Source organism: Rhopalosiphum padi, chromosome 2 (genome assembly GCF_020882245.1).
Source record: "Rhopalosiphum padi isolate XX-2018 chromosome 2, ASM2088224v1, whole genome shotgun sequence".
Classification (NCBI taxonomy): Eukaryota; Metazoa; Arthropoda; class Insecta; order Hemiptera; family Aphididae; genus Rhopalosiphum; species Rhopalosiphum padi.
Window position 1 is genome coordinate 77919073 of NC_083598.1, and position 16817 is coordinate 77935889.

General features: G+C 26.0%; 1 protein-coding gene across 12 annotated transcripts; it reads left to right on the plus strand.

The window, feature by feature from the left end:
• Positions 1–38: 38 nt before the first annotated feature.
• Positions 39–15438, plus strand: LOC132919643 (uncharacterized). Of its 12 annotated transcripts, none has more exons than XM_060981385.1 (16): positions 39–439; positions 711–820; positions 6181–6407; positions 6485–6901; positions 6970–7053; positions 7952–8094; positions 8169–8345; positions 9125–9346; positions 9460–9655; positions 10322–10382; positions 10453–10560; positions 10972–11052; positions 11352–11483; positions 12831–12904; positions 13028–13157; positions 14477–15438. In XM_060981385.1, exons 2-15 carry the CDS (start codon positions 734–736, stop codon positions 13122–13124), a joined length of 2106 nt encoding a protein of 701 aa, XP_060837368.1. In that variant the 5' UTR covers positions 39–439; positions 711–733; the 3' UTR covers positions 13125–13157; positions 14477–15438. The 12 variants fall into 12 exon arrangements, with proteins under 12 accessions (XP_060837368.1, XP_060837370.1, XP_060837372.1 ...); XM_060981387.1 differs by having other exon boundaries at positions 13028–13043; XM_060981389.1 differs by having other exon boundaries at positions 11324–11483; positions 13028–13043; positions 14477–14660.
• The last annotated feature ends 1379 nt before the right edge of the window (positions 15439–16817 follow it).

Here is a 16817-nt window from a genome sequence, read left to right on the forward strand (position 1 = left end):
CTTCCTTTGCGTAATCGTCACCCCACCGCCGCACCGTACGTTGTCGACAACTGTCTGCGCCGATTTGTATTTACTATAATATTTTATTATTCATTAATTATTAGGTTTTGGGCGTTTAGTAGTGTTATAGTACGCCAGTACGGTAGTAACCGTCGAGCCCATTGGTCTGGTGTTGTGGGTTTGTGTTGTTTGTGAGTTGTGCGTGTTATATCCAACTCGCTCGTCGGGATAAATACCGAAAATAGACGTGCGTGATCGATTATTATAATATGTGACGGATGATCCGAAATGTGTCTGATACAGCGAAATTAAACCGCGGTTAGACCTTGGAACGGTTGTGCGTATTATTGTTATCATCGTACAAATAAATCGATTAAACCCGTCGCAAATAATAACTGCATATATAATATACTCGGTCGTGCCATACGTAATATTATAGGTACTTATTATAATATTTCGTAGTACATATATATATAAAATACATATACTAGACACTAAAGTATTGTACACATCAAATGTATGCTATAATATAGTACTGCATTCTGCGACGATGTGCATGTATTCAATACTTAATCATATTTATTTTATTTCAGTACCTCTTATTCATATTAAATCATCATAAAATATAATCTATACGTCGATTTTTTTTATAATTATTGTTAATATAACTTAATTAATTTTTATTTTTTTTTTAATATTTCTGTTTGTAGTTTGAGCGATTCTTTGGATATTTATGGGATGTAATTCGAGCAAAAGTACGTCTAAAGCTGTACACAAAAAAAAAATACTACCCATCATGAGCTTCCTGCCGTCCAGCAATGTAAGAATAATAGTATTATTTTTCGTTTTCACGTCTTTTGAGATGTTCATAAAAGAGACGAATAATAAGTTAAAAATATACTATGTGGTTGTTTTAAAATGTATTGTATGATTTTTGCACAAAAACTGATTGATAATATGTTTTGTGTAATAAAATATATTAATAGGTACAACAAAATATAGTATAGTGTAGGTATAATATAGTAATTGTATACATCAACTTGCAATAACTGCCAATTTGTGTAACTCATTTAATCTAAATTACGATTTTGGTAGAACTATAGGTAAACAATTTATTTTTCAGTTATTCAAAGTATAATATAAATTCCATTAGGTAGGTACATAATTTATATTTATATATTTTTAATTTTTAATTATATATTCAATTGTTATATAAAATAATTTCCTGTTCATATAATTTTATCATAATTGCGACATTATACATTTTGTAATCGTTCAAGTTATAACCATTGTTATAAAGCATGTTTATATGAATACAAAACAATATACCTACCCATTTAAGCATACTAATATAATATTATTTGGTATGGATTTCATTTTTTATTATCCTTTGTGAATGAATCATTGAAATTCTAGTATATTCAGTTTTATCTTTTTAACTAACATTTCACAGATTACATTTCAAGGTTTTTGTTATGGAGACATGTGTCAACTTGTTAAACAATAGAAAGTGAAGAAAACAACGCAATAATATAATAGAAGAAATTATTCTTTTCTATAAAAAAATTTCCTTGGTGACTTTCATCTTTTCAAGTCTTTGTTAAAGCAATAAAGCCAAATAAGTTAAGTTACAGGTACATTAAAAGAACAAAATAAATATTGCAATTAATCCGTTATGGCATTATCTAATATGCTAATCAGCTATGTAAATTATATTTATACTAACATCCCACAGTTAATAATAATATTATTAATAAAAATTGTTGGTGAAATAGAAAAATAAAAATAAATAATGATGACTCATCATCTTTTTTCCGAGATCATTTCTACCCTCTTCGACTTGGCATGTTCTCGGTATTGATCCACTCTACTGAGCATGTCCAGTAGGTGCGTGCATATAGCACCTTACCAACCCCCCGGGCTTTCATAATATGTGCCTATTCGTATTCAGTTGCAGTGGATTTTCGCGTTGTTTCTATACTTATTTTTTCTAATGTGCATTGTGCATGCATTATTTATTGACAAATCACTTTACATTTAAAACTCAAATGATTCCATCTAATAAAAACGTTCTAAGTACAATTAATTATAAAATGTTAATATATTATTTCGGTTGATAATATTAATTAGTGCTGCAGTATTTTATAAACGTGCTCATTGTAAAATAATATAAATGAGTAATACGTGATAGTTTATTTAATAGTTTAAATGTTTAAAATATAACTTATCAAATAATAAATCAATATTTGTTGGTAACTTTGACATTGAGTTTTTGTATATTATTGTGTTAAAATTCCTTATAAATAGCATTGCAGACCTGCAGTAGTAAATACAATTTAACTGATATTAAGGTGATATTATTATTAAACCATGTTGCATAATTGTATGTACTTATCAGAATTGCATTAGACAAGAAACTTCAAGAAAATATTACAAAATAACTGCAAAATAATGGTAATATTATTAAATCTACTAGAATTGTTTTCTAGAAATATTCAATAACTTATAATTTATTGATAAGTAGAAATGTAAAATACGTGGATAGTATCATATTGTGTCTTTTTTTGTACATTTCCGTCTATCATAATATAGGATATACACATTAGCGAAACTAGGCCAAAAAATTCTAGGGAAATTTTAGGGGTTAGTTATTTAGTGATGTATATATCAATATTAGATATATACATTGTATACTTAATAAAATAAAATTTCTAACAAGATTTTACAACTTTAAAACTAAATTTAGGGGAAGTTAAATCTATATTTACATTAATGAGTATTTTAATCTGATAAAATTCTAAAAATTTGACGTTAAATTATAGCATTTAGGTGTAGCGCTTAAACTTTTTTTCTTTTCCTAACCCACAATCAATATGGAAAATTTGTATTTAGCATAGCTAATCATGTATTCAAGTGTAATAAGTTGTAATATTAGAATGAATTGATCTATTATATAATTCAATTAAGAAAATTGTCTTTATTAGAATGTTGGATTTTTTACGATATATAATATATTTAATATATTTGTTATATGTATAGGCGTATAGCAGCATTAACTTTTTTAAATTGTAATATTTTAGATCTTATAACTTGTATACAAATTAAAATATCGTAAAAAAGCCAAATATAAACATAGATAATTTTCTTAACTATAAGTTTGGTCATTGGTCAATTCATTCTATTATTAAAGTAAAGAACATAATATTGGTTCTATTGGATACAAATTTGAACATATGTGCGAAAGAAAACTAATAGTGCGTCGACATGCTCAGATGCTCTTAAAAGGATGTTACACCCGCATAGTATCTCAGTCATACAAACGTAAACGTACGATATATCAAATTTGTTTATAACAGTTTCAATTTTCTACTATACTTGAGAAAATTTTCCTATTATCAAACTCGTACTGGTTTTTTTTTTACGAATTTTTAATTTTGAAGCAAGTAAGTGTAAAATATTACAATTAAAAGATACCCATAACGTGCTCTAGATGACATTGTATCCGCTGTGTTGTCTCCGTCTTGCTAACGTACAATACTACAATACATAGAAAATTTGCTTTCAGCACAACCCATGTAGGCTTTTATTGATATTTTAATTTTATAGTGAGTTATGAGTATTTTAAAGTTTTAATATTTCATATATAGCAAACTAACTTGGTTTAAAATCAAAATACCAATAAAAGTTTTCGTTATGCCATAGATAATATGCTCAACTTTAAGTTTGATAATTGGCAAGTTGGCTAAAATTAAAGTTAAAAACATAAGATAGATTTTGCTGAACTCCAATTTGCTTTGGTAGTATTGTATACGTTAGTAGGACGAAGACCAATACAGCACATGCGGGTACGACGTCCTTTTAAGAATTAAAATATCGTAAAATATTAAATAACCCACGAAAATCCGCAGATCTGAGTTCTAAAATCTATCATGTCAATTCACTATATTATTAAATTTTACCATGGTAAAATAAGTAAATAAGTGCACTCAAAATTGGAATTGATGACTACAAATTTGGTATGTTGTGTACGTTCTTAAGGCGTATTGCGGATGTAAATGTGGCATCATGTTAACTCTTAAGTAAAGTATATTAATTAATAGTGCAATTGATTAGAATGATGTATTAATAATTTAATATTTTTTTTTTAATCATTTATCAGATTTTAAAATACGAAATCGTTTATTACATTTTTTTTATAATAACATATTTTGGCATTTTGATCTTTTTCAAAAACTATATTTAAGAAAAAAGTGAATAATTAAGAAAATATATTGTAGTGTCTAGTAATACACTCTAAACTAGGGAGTAGGTAGGTATGTAGTATGTATCTAACAATTATCACATTGAAAATGTTAATGATGTGCCTTACTGACTAGTGAAACTTTAGTTACAAGTTATTACGTTAAAAGAATATGAAGAATCAAAAATATTTCGCGATGATTAAATTACCTATTTTATTTTTATATAAAAAAATTATTTTCTTCTCAATTTATCCAAACATCCTATGTCTGTTTTTCATTTTCCAAAATGCCGCTATAGCTGAATAGTTAAATTGTAATTTACTTATTGAAGTGTACAAACAATAATTTACGAATATTGAATATTAATATTTCATACAATAATATAATTTAAATATTTTTATCATTTCAGTTATTATTACATTGCAAAGTTTAATATTGTGATTTGTTATATTATATAGGTAGGTATTAATATTTATATCTATTGGAATATTGGACGTTAATTTGATTATTAGTTAATAATATCATATGATGACTATACGAAATGTTATTTGATTAATAATTTTAAATAAATTACTGCAATAAATAAAAAAAAAAGTTTTAAAATTAAAAATGATTCCTTCAATTTGTTATCATGATCAGATTTTCGGATTATTTCTGCTATTTTGACTATTATTTATTCTAGGTAGTATTTTTTATCCAATGCATTATAGATGTTTTGGTGTATAAATGTATATTACAATAATCAGTCGGAACCATGATTTCCGGTAGTGGGGAGCAATGAGTATTCGTTTTGAGAAAATTATTTTCATGGTATAATATTGATTTAAATGTGAAATTGGTTGTCTATCTGTATTTTTAATCGCATATATTGTTTAAGATATGCTTTATTCTTCTGATTTCTAGTTTATCGCGCATACATTCATAATTAATATTATTCTTTATATATATTGGAGTAGTTTGGAATAAGTTATAAATTTAAAGTTTAAAATGTATACTAAATTAAAGTATTATATTAATAACTTATGTGCTTTATGTACACATATTATGAAAGTTACATAAGCTTAATAGATAATAGTAGTGTTTATATTATTGTACAGGTGCGTATACTGTATAGCAGAGCCGTATTCAGGGGGGGGGGGTGCTTTTGGGCTTGAGCAATATTATAAAATATAATATCAGAATTTCCCAAAATGATACGCGAATTCACAATTTTTTGATAAACTAATTACTTATATTAAATTAAAAATACATAATAGGTCCCTATTATATCCTACTATACTATCTATTCAGATTTCAGGTAATACTGATAATATAGGTACAGAATACTTAATAAAGAAAATTTTTAAGTATTTAGTAAAATTCTAAAATCAATGATAGCTATTAATTAAACATCCCAACAATTTAATATTTTAAGTTAAAACATTAACAAATATAGCCTATATTTATCATTGTTCAACTATTTTTTTAATTTGAAAAAAAATAGTTGAACAATGATAAATGTTGTGTTATTGTCTTTGTCCTTGATCCTTTTGATTAATACTAATTTAAATTGCTTTTAAAAATATAGCTTAGGTAAATAGTTATAGTGGTTTAATGTAGTCAAGATCACCTAGTTACACTTGCCTTATTTATACAATATGCTGGATATACGGTATACATTTTTAAGCCTAGTTAGTAGTTAATAAATGATAAATATATTTAGTATGCCCATATTAAATTATTAAAACATAATTCAGGTCATTGACAGTGCCTTGCTAATTTAATGTTCTCTTATGGAATAGGGAATGGGAATGGCCTCATGTTTACAATAACTCATGCCTATATTATACACATCTATGACCATATGGTGTTCTAGTGTATTACACAATATTTCTCACACTCGTAATACTATACTATCAATGTTATACAGTTGAGTTATTACTTAGGTATTTTATTTTAGGCTAATCAATACCCAAAAAAACAGATACCAGCAACCAAAGGATTAGCATCGTCTTTTGGGTTCAAAAAAACAACCCAAACCAATAAGATGAGACCAATATCAGCTCCTATTCAATCTGTTGAAAAGCAAAACAATTTTGAATCTAAAATGTTACCCAAACCAATGTCAACACCTACGGAAAAATGTTCAAGAAGTATAGCTAAAAGTAATACACCTTCTCCCAACAGGTTTGTACCTAACCTTACAAAAATTGTAATTGTTATTAAATTCCTTTTTCTCAATTCAATTTTTTTTTCATATATAGGTTTGGATTTTGTAAACCAGCAACAAAACTTGTTCAACCCACTACTCTAGTAACACCAAAAAAAGTAGAAGTAGAAAGAAGAAGTCAATCAGAACCACAAAAAAGGGAAATTCCTAAACTTTTATCAAGTGGAACAAAAATTGCTGTATCCAGAGTTACCTCTAGTCATTTACCTAGGCCTCAAATACCGATCAGATATCAAGTGTCTAAAAGTCCCAATAAAAGTGCTAAAACCGCTACCAACATGAGACTAAAAAATGAAGCAATTAAACAAATGCAACAAGGAGTGACCATTCGAAAGTTATCCGACTCTGTTGAATTTACTGAAGTAATTGCTTTTAATAGACCATCAAGGCTTACAATAAATTCAAATGCCAAAGGTTCTTTAATTAGAGAACGAGCTAATAAATATTTGAGGTTAGTAGTTAATATATTTATAATATAATACATTACTTATGTTTTCATTGAAAACTTATTTTAAATAGACAAGTATCAAGTTCGTCTTCAAAACATTTGACATCGTCTGATGACGATTCAGATTTAAGCAGTTATGAAGAGAAACACGACAAGTAAAAATTTATTTCCATAATAATCTAACTAAAATAATATTATTATTAACAATAAGATAAGATATCTAGTGAGGACCACAATTAAAATAGTACTTGATCACAATCCGTATATGCTCGATAATGCTGTGTAGTGGTAAGCATGAAATCTGAGTATCCAAATTATCCGGGTTTGAATCAAATTCATATCCGAATTTATGGATTTGTTTTTATGTGACTTATAATTATTTTCAATTTATGGTAAAATGAATTATTTTATTTTATTGTAATGAAAATTTAAAAACAAATTAATACATAAGTTGTATGATCATAACTTCAACAGTCATTTATAATTTGTTGAGATCATTTTATTCCTAAATGATTTGCAGTGATATTATGCCTATGTACCCAATTAATTTATCTTTATTGTATAACAACCTTCAAATGATGATTAAAAAATTTTTTTGAAGATAAGTTAAATTTATGCTACAAATTACAATACAATATAGGAATGATACAACAATAATTGTTAAAAATTTAAGAATGTAGAATTAAATTTATTAGAATATAAAAATGAATCATTGAATAGCAAAATTAAGTTGAATTATTATTCATATAAGGGAAAGCGGCCCAATTTTCTTCTTGGCACACCCCATACAAAATTTCTGCGCATGCCTATATTAATAATCTTATAACAATTGATAACTTGGAAAAATTTACATCTGATAGCATTTTTTTTATTATTTGTTAGTTATACCTGATTATGATTTATGTGATTTTATTATTTAAATCCTCCATAAATAATTTTCTTTTATTAAACATTTTAGATAGGACACTGGGTTGAAATATATGTTAATATGTATCTTAGTTTATAGATGTTTCATACTATTAAATACAGTTAATTTTAATTATATTTTAACAGAGAGGAGTTTGTAAAAGAAAAGACTGAACCATTTGATAGAAAAGATACATGTAGTGATGAAGAATATGGACCTGGTGAAGCATTAGCAGTAGAAGAATTCACAGAAATGAAAGATAAAATAAATGTCATTGATAATAAATTTGGTATTTGCTTAAAATAGTGTATAATTAAATGAATAAAGTCTTAATATAGACTTTTAATGATTTCTGTTATATAGCCAATGTTGATATGTCTGTATCACTACGTGATGTCTTATTGAATATTGAAGATACAACATTTGCTACATTAGCTGCTATGTCTTCTACAATAAGAATTGAGGATGAAACATCACCAGATGATGAATGCTTAAGTCCCACTGAATCAGAATCAGCTGAATTTCCACATAGTAAGACAGGTACATTATATTCTAGTAAAAAAAAAAAATTAGGACAAATAATATATGTAAGTAATAAAACAAATTAAGTGTCAACAAAGAATTATTTTTAAAGTTATACAATAGAATATTTTCTAATTTTGAATTAAAATCTTGCATTTTTCTAATCAAATATTTATTAATATTACATCAAAAATGTTGATAGTACAACTGATATTATAAAATATTATTTATTTTTAAAATGATTAAATTTTAATATCAAGTTAAACTGTTATAGTAATATTTATAAATTTCCAATGTTATTATTCAATTATTTGTGTAATTAATTACATTTTTATTAATTTTTCAAAATTCATATTAATTTTATTCATAAATATAAATAAGAATTAAAGTAATTAATTGTTATGGCAAATATGATGTCTCTAAAAAAGTATAGGTGGCGATTACATTTGTATTCTACTTCCACTACTGCTCTCCATTCACTGTCAGGCATATAAACAGAAAACAAAACCAGGAGGGTTATATTAATAGAAAAAAAAACAAATTAACCTTTTTGTATAGCAATGTCAAAAAATAATATTTATTGAAATTATTCTGGGATGTTTATCACTTACATAAATTCTAATTAGAAAATAATTCATCCCTTTTTTCATTTTGGAAAATGAAAATTATAATATACATTTATGAAAAAATCTTTATATCTTAATGTGTTTGAGCACAGTTTTATTATATATATATTTGATATAATATGCATTGTGTTAATGTACATGAAAATAGTAAAATTCTATTTACCCTTACAGAATCTACAAATAATGACAAACGTGACACTATGTCTCCAATTTTGCGATGTAATATCTCCAAATCTGGTTCTTTTTCATCAGACACTAGAGATTTTTTTGATGATGAGATAGCTGATCAACCTGCACTTATGTTTAGTGGGCCTCCATCAGAGTCTTGTAATGCAGAAGACATTGACGATGCTATATTTAGACTTGGAAACCATTCCAGTTGTAACAAAAAATGTAATAATTTATAGATTTATTTAGTTTTAAATATTTAAAATTTAAATGAAAAGTATATCATAGTCAGTTCAATGATAATTTTAAAATGCTTATACATTTTTCCCAAATTATAGCCAAATCCTTAAGGAGATCACTAAGTGCTGATGGGTCTTTAAGTGAGAGTCTCAACTCTGATGACCTGATGCTCGATGTTGACTATGATCAAGCAGATGATAAATCAGTCGATCCTGATAATGAAGACCTATTGAAAACACTGGAGAACACCAAACAAAATGCATTTAATGAATGGAAATCTTTGACATCTCCGAGGTGAGTATTGAATAATAATTAAGTATTTATGTGGTCTACATGCATGTAATATTATTTAATTATAACGACCGTGTATGGTGTACCGTGTAGACTGTAGAGTGTAGACGTAACGTATACATATAAGTATATTGCATGCCGACGAATGAGTAAAAAATTGATATTTGGTGGGGGAAAAAATATTTCATTGTTGTATATGAATAAAGAGAGGCAATGTTAATGACCTTGGTCCTTGGTCGTGTAACGTTTACGTACCTACATAGCAGTGTTCCACAACTGCCTGCATCTGAGTCATTAAACCGGTTAGCCATATACCGTGTAGTTTGTTTTCCCGTCACTTATTTTTTCCTCATTTTTTAATAACATAGTATCAAACCTTTCTCCTTACGTGTTTCTTTTTAGCCATTTCTTAAAAACTATCAAATAAGATTATAAAATAGTACTCTATGCATAATATACATTAAACGTGTTAAAATTTCGAAATGATAAAAGCATTTAACAAGTCAAAACGAGTGTTTAAAAGGTAAATTTAGACTAAAACTAGAAAAATTTAAGCGAAATATGTAAATAAATAAGGATAATGTCATGTTTAAATGGAATATGCCTATTACCTACCAGTATTACCTGTCTACACACATTTATAATCTTTTTATGTTTTTAACTTTTTAGAAACAGTAGTAGCTCACTCAAAGATGAAGTAGTTCCAGTCAAAGATGATACAGATTCCAAAGTAAGTAGGAAATTTATTTTAATTTTTGGGCGGTATTGACAATTTTGAGTAATTTTGAAGTGGTTATTAGGGCAGCAATGGGGATGTGTTAATGAGTTTCGATCGATTTCGAGAGGTAACGGACGACATAGCGAGTATCAAGAACATGCTATTCGAACTAAACCGTGCCCTAATAGAGGTAATTTAAATTATATTTTATATTTTTTACTAGTATATATTATATATTAAAAACATGTTGATGTTTACAAATTAAAAATTGTTTATAATTGATAATGACTATATAAAATAATGATAAATAGTAATTATAAATAATTTCTATATAACAAATTGTAGCGAGTACCTACACAGTTTAATTAAAAACAATTTTAAAAATAGATTACGTCTATTTAAAATAAATAATAAAAACATCACTGACCATTCCGAAATCCAAGGCCTATTTTAAGATTGTTATTTTTAACTATTTTTCAAGGTTGAAAAACAATTTACTTATGTCCTTTAACTGAATTATTTAAGGATCATCATTCGACATTCATCAATATTATTTTTTTATCTCATGTTCTTATGGAAAGTAATTTGTGTGCAATTCTAGGACAAACAAGATATAACGTACCCAGAAGACCAGGAAGTCCATTGCTGTTACGAAAATCAAATCTTGGATTTGAAACAACAGGTTAGTTAAATTATTTCAAATTTTCAAATACATATTAGATACATGTCTCCATTTATTTTCTAACTAACTTGTTACTATTTTAAACATTATTTAATAAATTCAAAATGTGTCTTGTTATTCATTTGAAAATACCTCATTGAATAGAAATGACTTAGATAGAAGCATGATTTGCATGATTATTTTAATGCTAAGCAATTTAAATATGAGGGAAATATGTATTTATAAATATCCCACTACATTTCGGAGACAAGTATGCATTTTCCTTGATCAGGAGCTGAGTTGCGGATCATCCGTTTCAGATAGCTTATATGGCACAACAAATGGAACAGAAGGACCGTACTATTCAAATGCTCAACGAACAGATAGCTCAACGACCACGGCCATCAATAACAACAATAGAAACGAGAAATGCTGCCACTCAAACAGACAGAGTATGTAAATATAGGAGTTATTAAAAATCTGATTTTAGGAATTTTTAAGTTTATTTACTTAAACCATATTTAAATTCTTGAGGTTTGTTGCACGGTACTTTCCTGTTATACGAGACTACAGCTATTATCGCAAAACCACTCAAGACTACTTCTGTTATCTAAGATTACCATTATGTGCACACTTTCCTATTATCACAGACTATACCTTATTTTTATTTATATTATTAAGAGGATGTTGTACCCGTTGGTGAGACGTTTTCTTAACAATTTAATTATATTTAATTCTTTGATATTTTTTTTAAGCTGTAGGTATTGTGGGGATGGCTACATTCGAATTATATATATAAAAAAAGGAATAAAGAAAAGATTTAAATACCCAGTAGTCATTTGTAATATATTTATTATTTTACACGGTGCACGCCACAGGTTACGTGCTACAGCCACACTTGGTGTACGATTAGGTAGAGATCACACGTCTATATCAAAATTAATTAAACGACAAACACCACAACTTTCATTAGACTAGATTACTGTAGAATTTCTGCAAAACAGTCTACTTTCCGTGACCTGAGAAACATCAGATTACAAAAACTAATAGGTAATATAGGTAATGAATAATGATATATATATATAATATAATAGATATAACAATTGTGAATTATGACGCTAGAACGCAACGCATGGATATCGTTCAGCTAATTGTGATAGTCGCGATAACTGAGGTAGTCTTGGGTGGTAGTCGCGAGAAAAAAGGCGTAGTCTCGACAGTTTCGTATAACAGAAAAGCACCTGTTGTACCACTTGAGTGTCCTCAGTCCTGTAGATTTACAAATTTCTGTTTTTTAAATGTAAACTAATGGATAATTTTTCTAAAAATGTCCCTGTATCAAAATTAAAATTTGAACAAATAGTTGTTTATTAATTATTTAACTTAGTGTTCTGAAGAAAATAATTTTGAAAGATATGAAGCTTTAACATGTTTTAATTTGTAAAAATGTTGAATAAGTCTTAGATTTAATATAATATCTATTTTATATTTTTTTAAATAATTTTTAAGGACTATTATCCTTAGTAAAAGCATTATAATAACTACTTGCTTACATTTTGAATTCGGTATCTATATCAAAATTTTTAAAAATAATATCCTTTATAAGTTTTTTTTACATTAAATTATAAAGGATATTACAAACAAGTTTGTATCGTCTCAGGACACTCCTTAACTAGTGTAAACAATTTTATATTATGGTTGAAATATATTTTAAAACTCAGATTTTAAAAATTCAATATTATAAGAAAAATGAGGTTGTCCTGTATTTCATACATATGTATTTGTTTTTGTTTTTTAAGTGTCGGTCGACCACAGCTCCAACATTATGCACATTCGATAGAGAAGGACAGGCAAATGGTCGTCCTGTAATAAGGTAACTAATTATTTATTTTATAATTGATGTATATACTCATACATTGTATTAAAATATGATTATTTACACGTGGAATATATGTTTTGTTTATGCAAACAATGACGCGATTTCTGTCAACAATAGCTTCACGTTGGGAAAGGTAGATAAACTAGACATGGTGTTTTGTTTATTCGCAATGTGTGCGTTCGATTATTTCTGCTTGTCTATAATAATGCTTTGACCATCTGGCACTCACTCTTATATGAGCATGAAGGTAGTTTAAGTATAGGGTTTTATTATTTTTTTTCTTAATATTAATGAATTATGAAGTTGTATAGAATGTCAGTGGAATAAATTACGAATAATTTAAATATTATATTGTGTGTTATGAATTTATGATATACTATCATTTACTACTTTCCTTATTTTAATATTTTGAAATTATGCTTCATTAATTTTTTATTAACTTTTATAATTTATTTAATTTGTAGGTTTTTTCAATATAAACATTTACATGTAGTTCATATAAATTTTAATGTATCATTAAGCATGGTAGTAATTTTTCCAAACTACCTAACTATTATTTATTTCCCTCATTGCATGTTAATCTATTCCATATTTTTAAAAGACAAGAGACATTTTGAATTTAAATAATGGTAAATTGTACCAGTATGCATTCTTTAAATGATGTAATCATTTAAAAAAAAAAAAAACACTTAACATATTTTCATGTAATTTTTGGTAATGAATTAATTAAAACTTTGTGGTAAATATTGTCATTTCATTTAATAAAAAGTGATCAACTATAATAATCAATTATTGGTTTGAGGTATTGCCCTAAAAATATTTGTGTATAAATTTACATAATTCAAATAACAATTGTAGTGAGAGACAATTAAATAAAACAATTTATATTCTTTACATGAAATAGTTTTTTTTTTATTTCGTGAATGCATTTAATTTTATTATAAAACAAAAAATGTTATAATCTTATACATCTCTAAAAACATAAAGTTAAAATGAATATTGAATATACTATAGTCAAACATTATGATAAAAATTAAAACCATGAAACCAAGTAATTAGAACACAAGTGTAAAACTTCACATTGTAGACTCGATTTGTATTTACTTTATTTTTCCCAATAATTTAATTATTAAGTTAACTTATATAAATTTTAGGAAAAAAGATTATATATTATATTTTTTAATATTATGTAGGAGTCAATCATTTTAACACAAAAAATAAGTAAGAATATTTTTAGATTTGTTAATAACTAAGAATAATTGAAATTATTTAAGTATATAATATATATTATAATGATTTTTGTTAAAGTAAAGTTTTCATAATTATTGATTTCAAATAAATTTTATAATGTACACATTAATAATCATTACTCATTACATAAATAGAAAAAAGCCAAAGAATGAAATATAAAAATTATGTTTAACTGTTGCTGTTATTATTATGTAAAAATACACAAGACATTTTTTATTGTTTTATTAATATTTTTATAGCAAAAAATAATTCCAATATGATACCTTATGAATTTATCACATATAATTGAAAACTCACAGTGTTATATATTTTTAGGTGCAGTGATATGACAGAGAGATCCAAGTCTGTGTCTGGCAATCGTATACGTATCGGCATGCTAAAGCACAAATTTCTCATGGATGCAGGAAGAACGTTACCGAATGTTTGATTTCTTCCAAACGTTCTCTACGACCAGTATTAACAAAAACATTCCATGTTTAAGGTTCCATTAATAGTTAAATTTAAAATAAAAATTTAATTTACCATTTATTTTCTACAACTAATAAGTTTATCCATTTGTATTATATAAGTTTTGTTTCCAAATGTATAATTTATGTTCTTTATATTTATATATAAATATATATATAATATATTTATTTTTTGTGTAACTTAAATGTGGGGGTTTTTTTTTTGCTTAAAATAAGTATCTTTTTTCCACTTTACCAAAATCAAACTAGTCAATCTTTGTTTTGTTTATATGAATTATATATTTTGTTTGTGTTACATTAATACAATTTTTCTAGAATTAAATTATGATTTAAACATAAGGGATTTATTCCTTAAAGTAACAACTATTATTTTATGTTGAAAATGTTTTCATTAAATATATTACACTTCCAATAATAATTATGTTATTAAAAATAAAATTAATAAATATTTAGTTTATTGTACCTACCTATGTATTATAAATATAGAATACAATATTTATTAATTTATTATACTCTTTAATTACTGTATTTAGTGGTTATAAGATAAAAATACTTTGTTTATTAACATTATTTCTAATTTGTTATTTTTTTCTTTAAAATATTTTTTCCAGGACTTATTTATTACTGTCTCTAATTATTATTTTTAGTCAATCTTGATCTTTGGTTTAGGTAGTCTATTTATATTTTATGGACTGCAAGTTTTGTTACTATTGCGATCTGCTTTAATTTATAACAATGTACAAATTCCTATAATATTTTTGCGTTTATACTACCTACATTTTAAAATAAATCAATATTAATTTTATTATAGCTATCTGTGTTCAATACCTTATTATGTTAAAAGTTATTCTGTACTTTCTGCTATTAATTATTATCTTAATTTTCAAAAGTAAATATCTTGAAAAGCTTATTTATTGCCGTATTTTTAGAATTTGAAAAACAGTCCAGTAACTTGAATACCATATAGTATACTAAGAATATGAAATGTGTTTTTGTTCTTTGGTAAAATATTTAGAACAAAACAAGCGTGTGTGTGTATTATTTTATGTAAATAAGAAACATTCAGGTGTATACCAAATACACTAAAAAATATCGTACTATGGAATATTCATATGGTTATGTGCCTCGTTATTTGTAAAGATTAAAAATAAAAGTAACCGCAAAAATTAAGTTAAATTATAAACATGCAATGATTTTTTAATACAAGGTTTTCCTTGATTATCAATTCAAATATTTAAAATTTTCTGAATTGTACAGTTTTTTTGTAGGTATTATAGGTGTACAATTTTCACACTGGTGAATAGTAACATGTGTTTCTATTGTTTTATTATCTATGAAATATTCAAATAGCTACAGTTTTGTAGTCCATAGCCACAAGTATTTATTAATTTACAAAGTGATGCCTTCTGTTTGTCTTTTATATCTGTAGAAAACATGCTATTTTATCATGCTATTATTGATCTATAACTTGAGCTGCTAAAATTAACACCGAATTAAATCAATAAATCCTAAAATTATAATAGGTAACAAACTAACGAATATTGATATTAGCTTATGGTGATCAATATGAAGATTTTCGAAAAGATCAAAATTGAAAGGAAGGGTTTTGCAAAAAAAAAAAATTGGTATAAATAATTAAAAAAAAATCGAGCCGTCGCGGGACGCCTGGCAGATGTGAAACATCAAAAATTTTCATTTTCTAATAATGTTGAAAATAGATGGTGAATAAGATGATTATGAAATAACTTCTAAATTAATGTCATAAGACTATTTTGTTTTTTATTTCCATATGAAGTACTTAAAAGATTTACAAAGACATTCAAAAATATATAAATGTAATAATGCAACATCTCTAATGAATATTATCTATTGCTATTTTGTGTTATTTCCAAACGTTGTGACTTGTGTTGCCTTGATACAGATCGCTGATTAAATTTTGTTGTACATTATCTGAATTCGAATTACTTGCAATCGACTGTACGTCTGTACATATTGCTGACTATCCATTCTTTCTGCTTCCTCTAAATCATATTCTTTCTGCATCACGTTGTTTAAGTTCTTTTCGGTGCTGTTCCCTGTATCATTGTTGCCGATCTTTTTTACTAAGAGCACTGTTATATATATATTTATAATGTATTTATATTATATTATTATATATAATATAATATATTTAATATATCGATATAGAA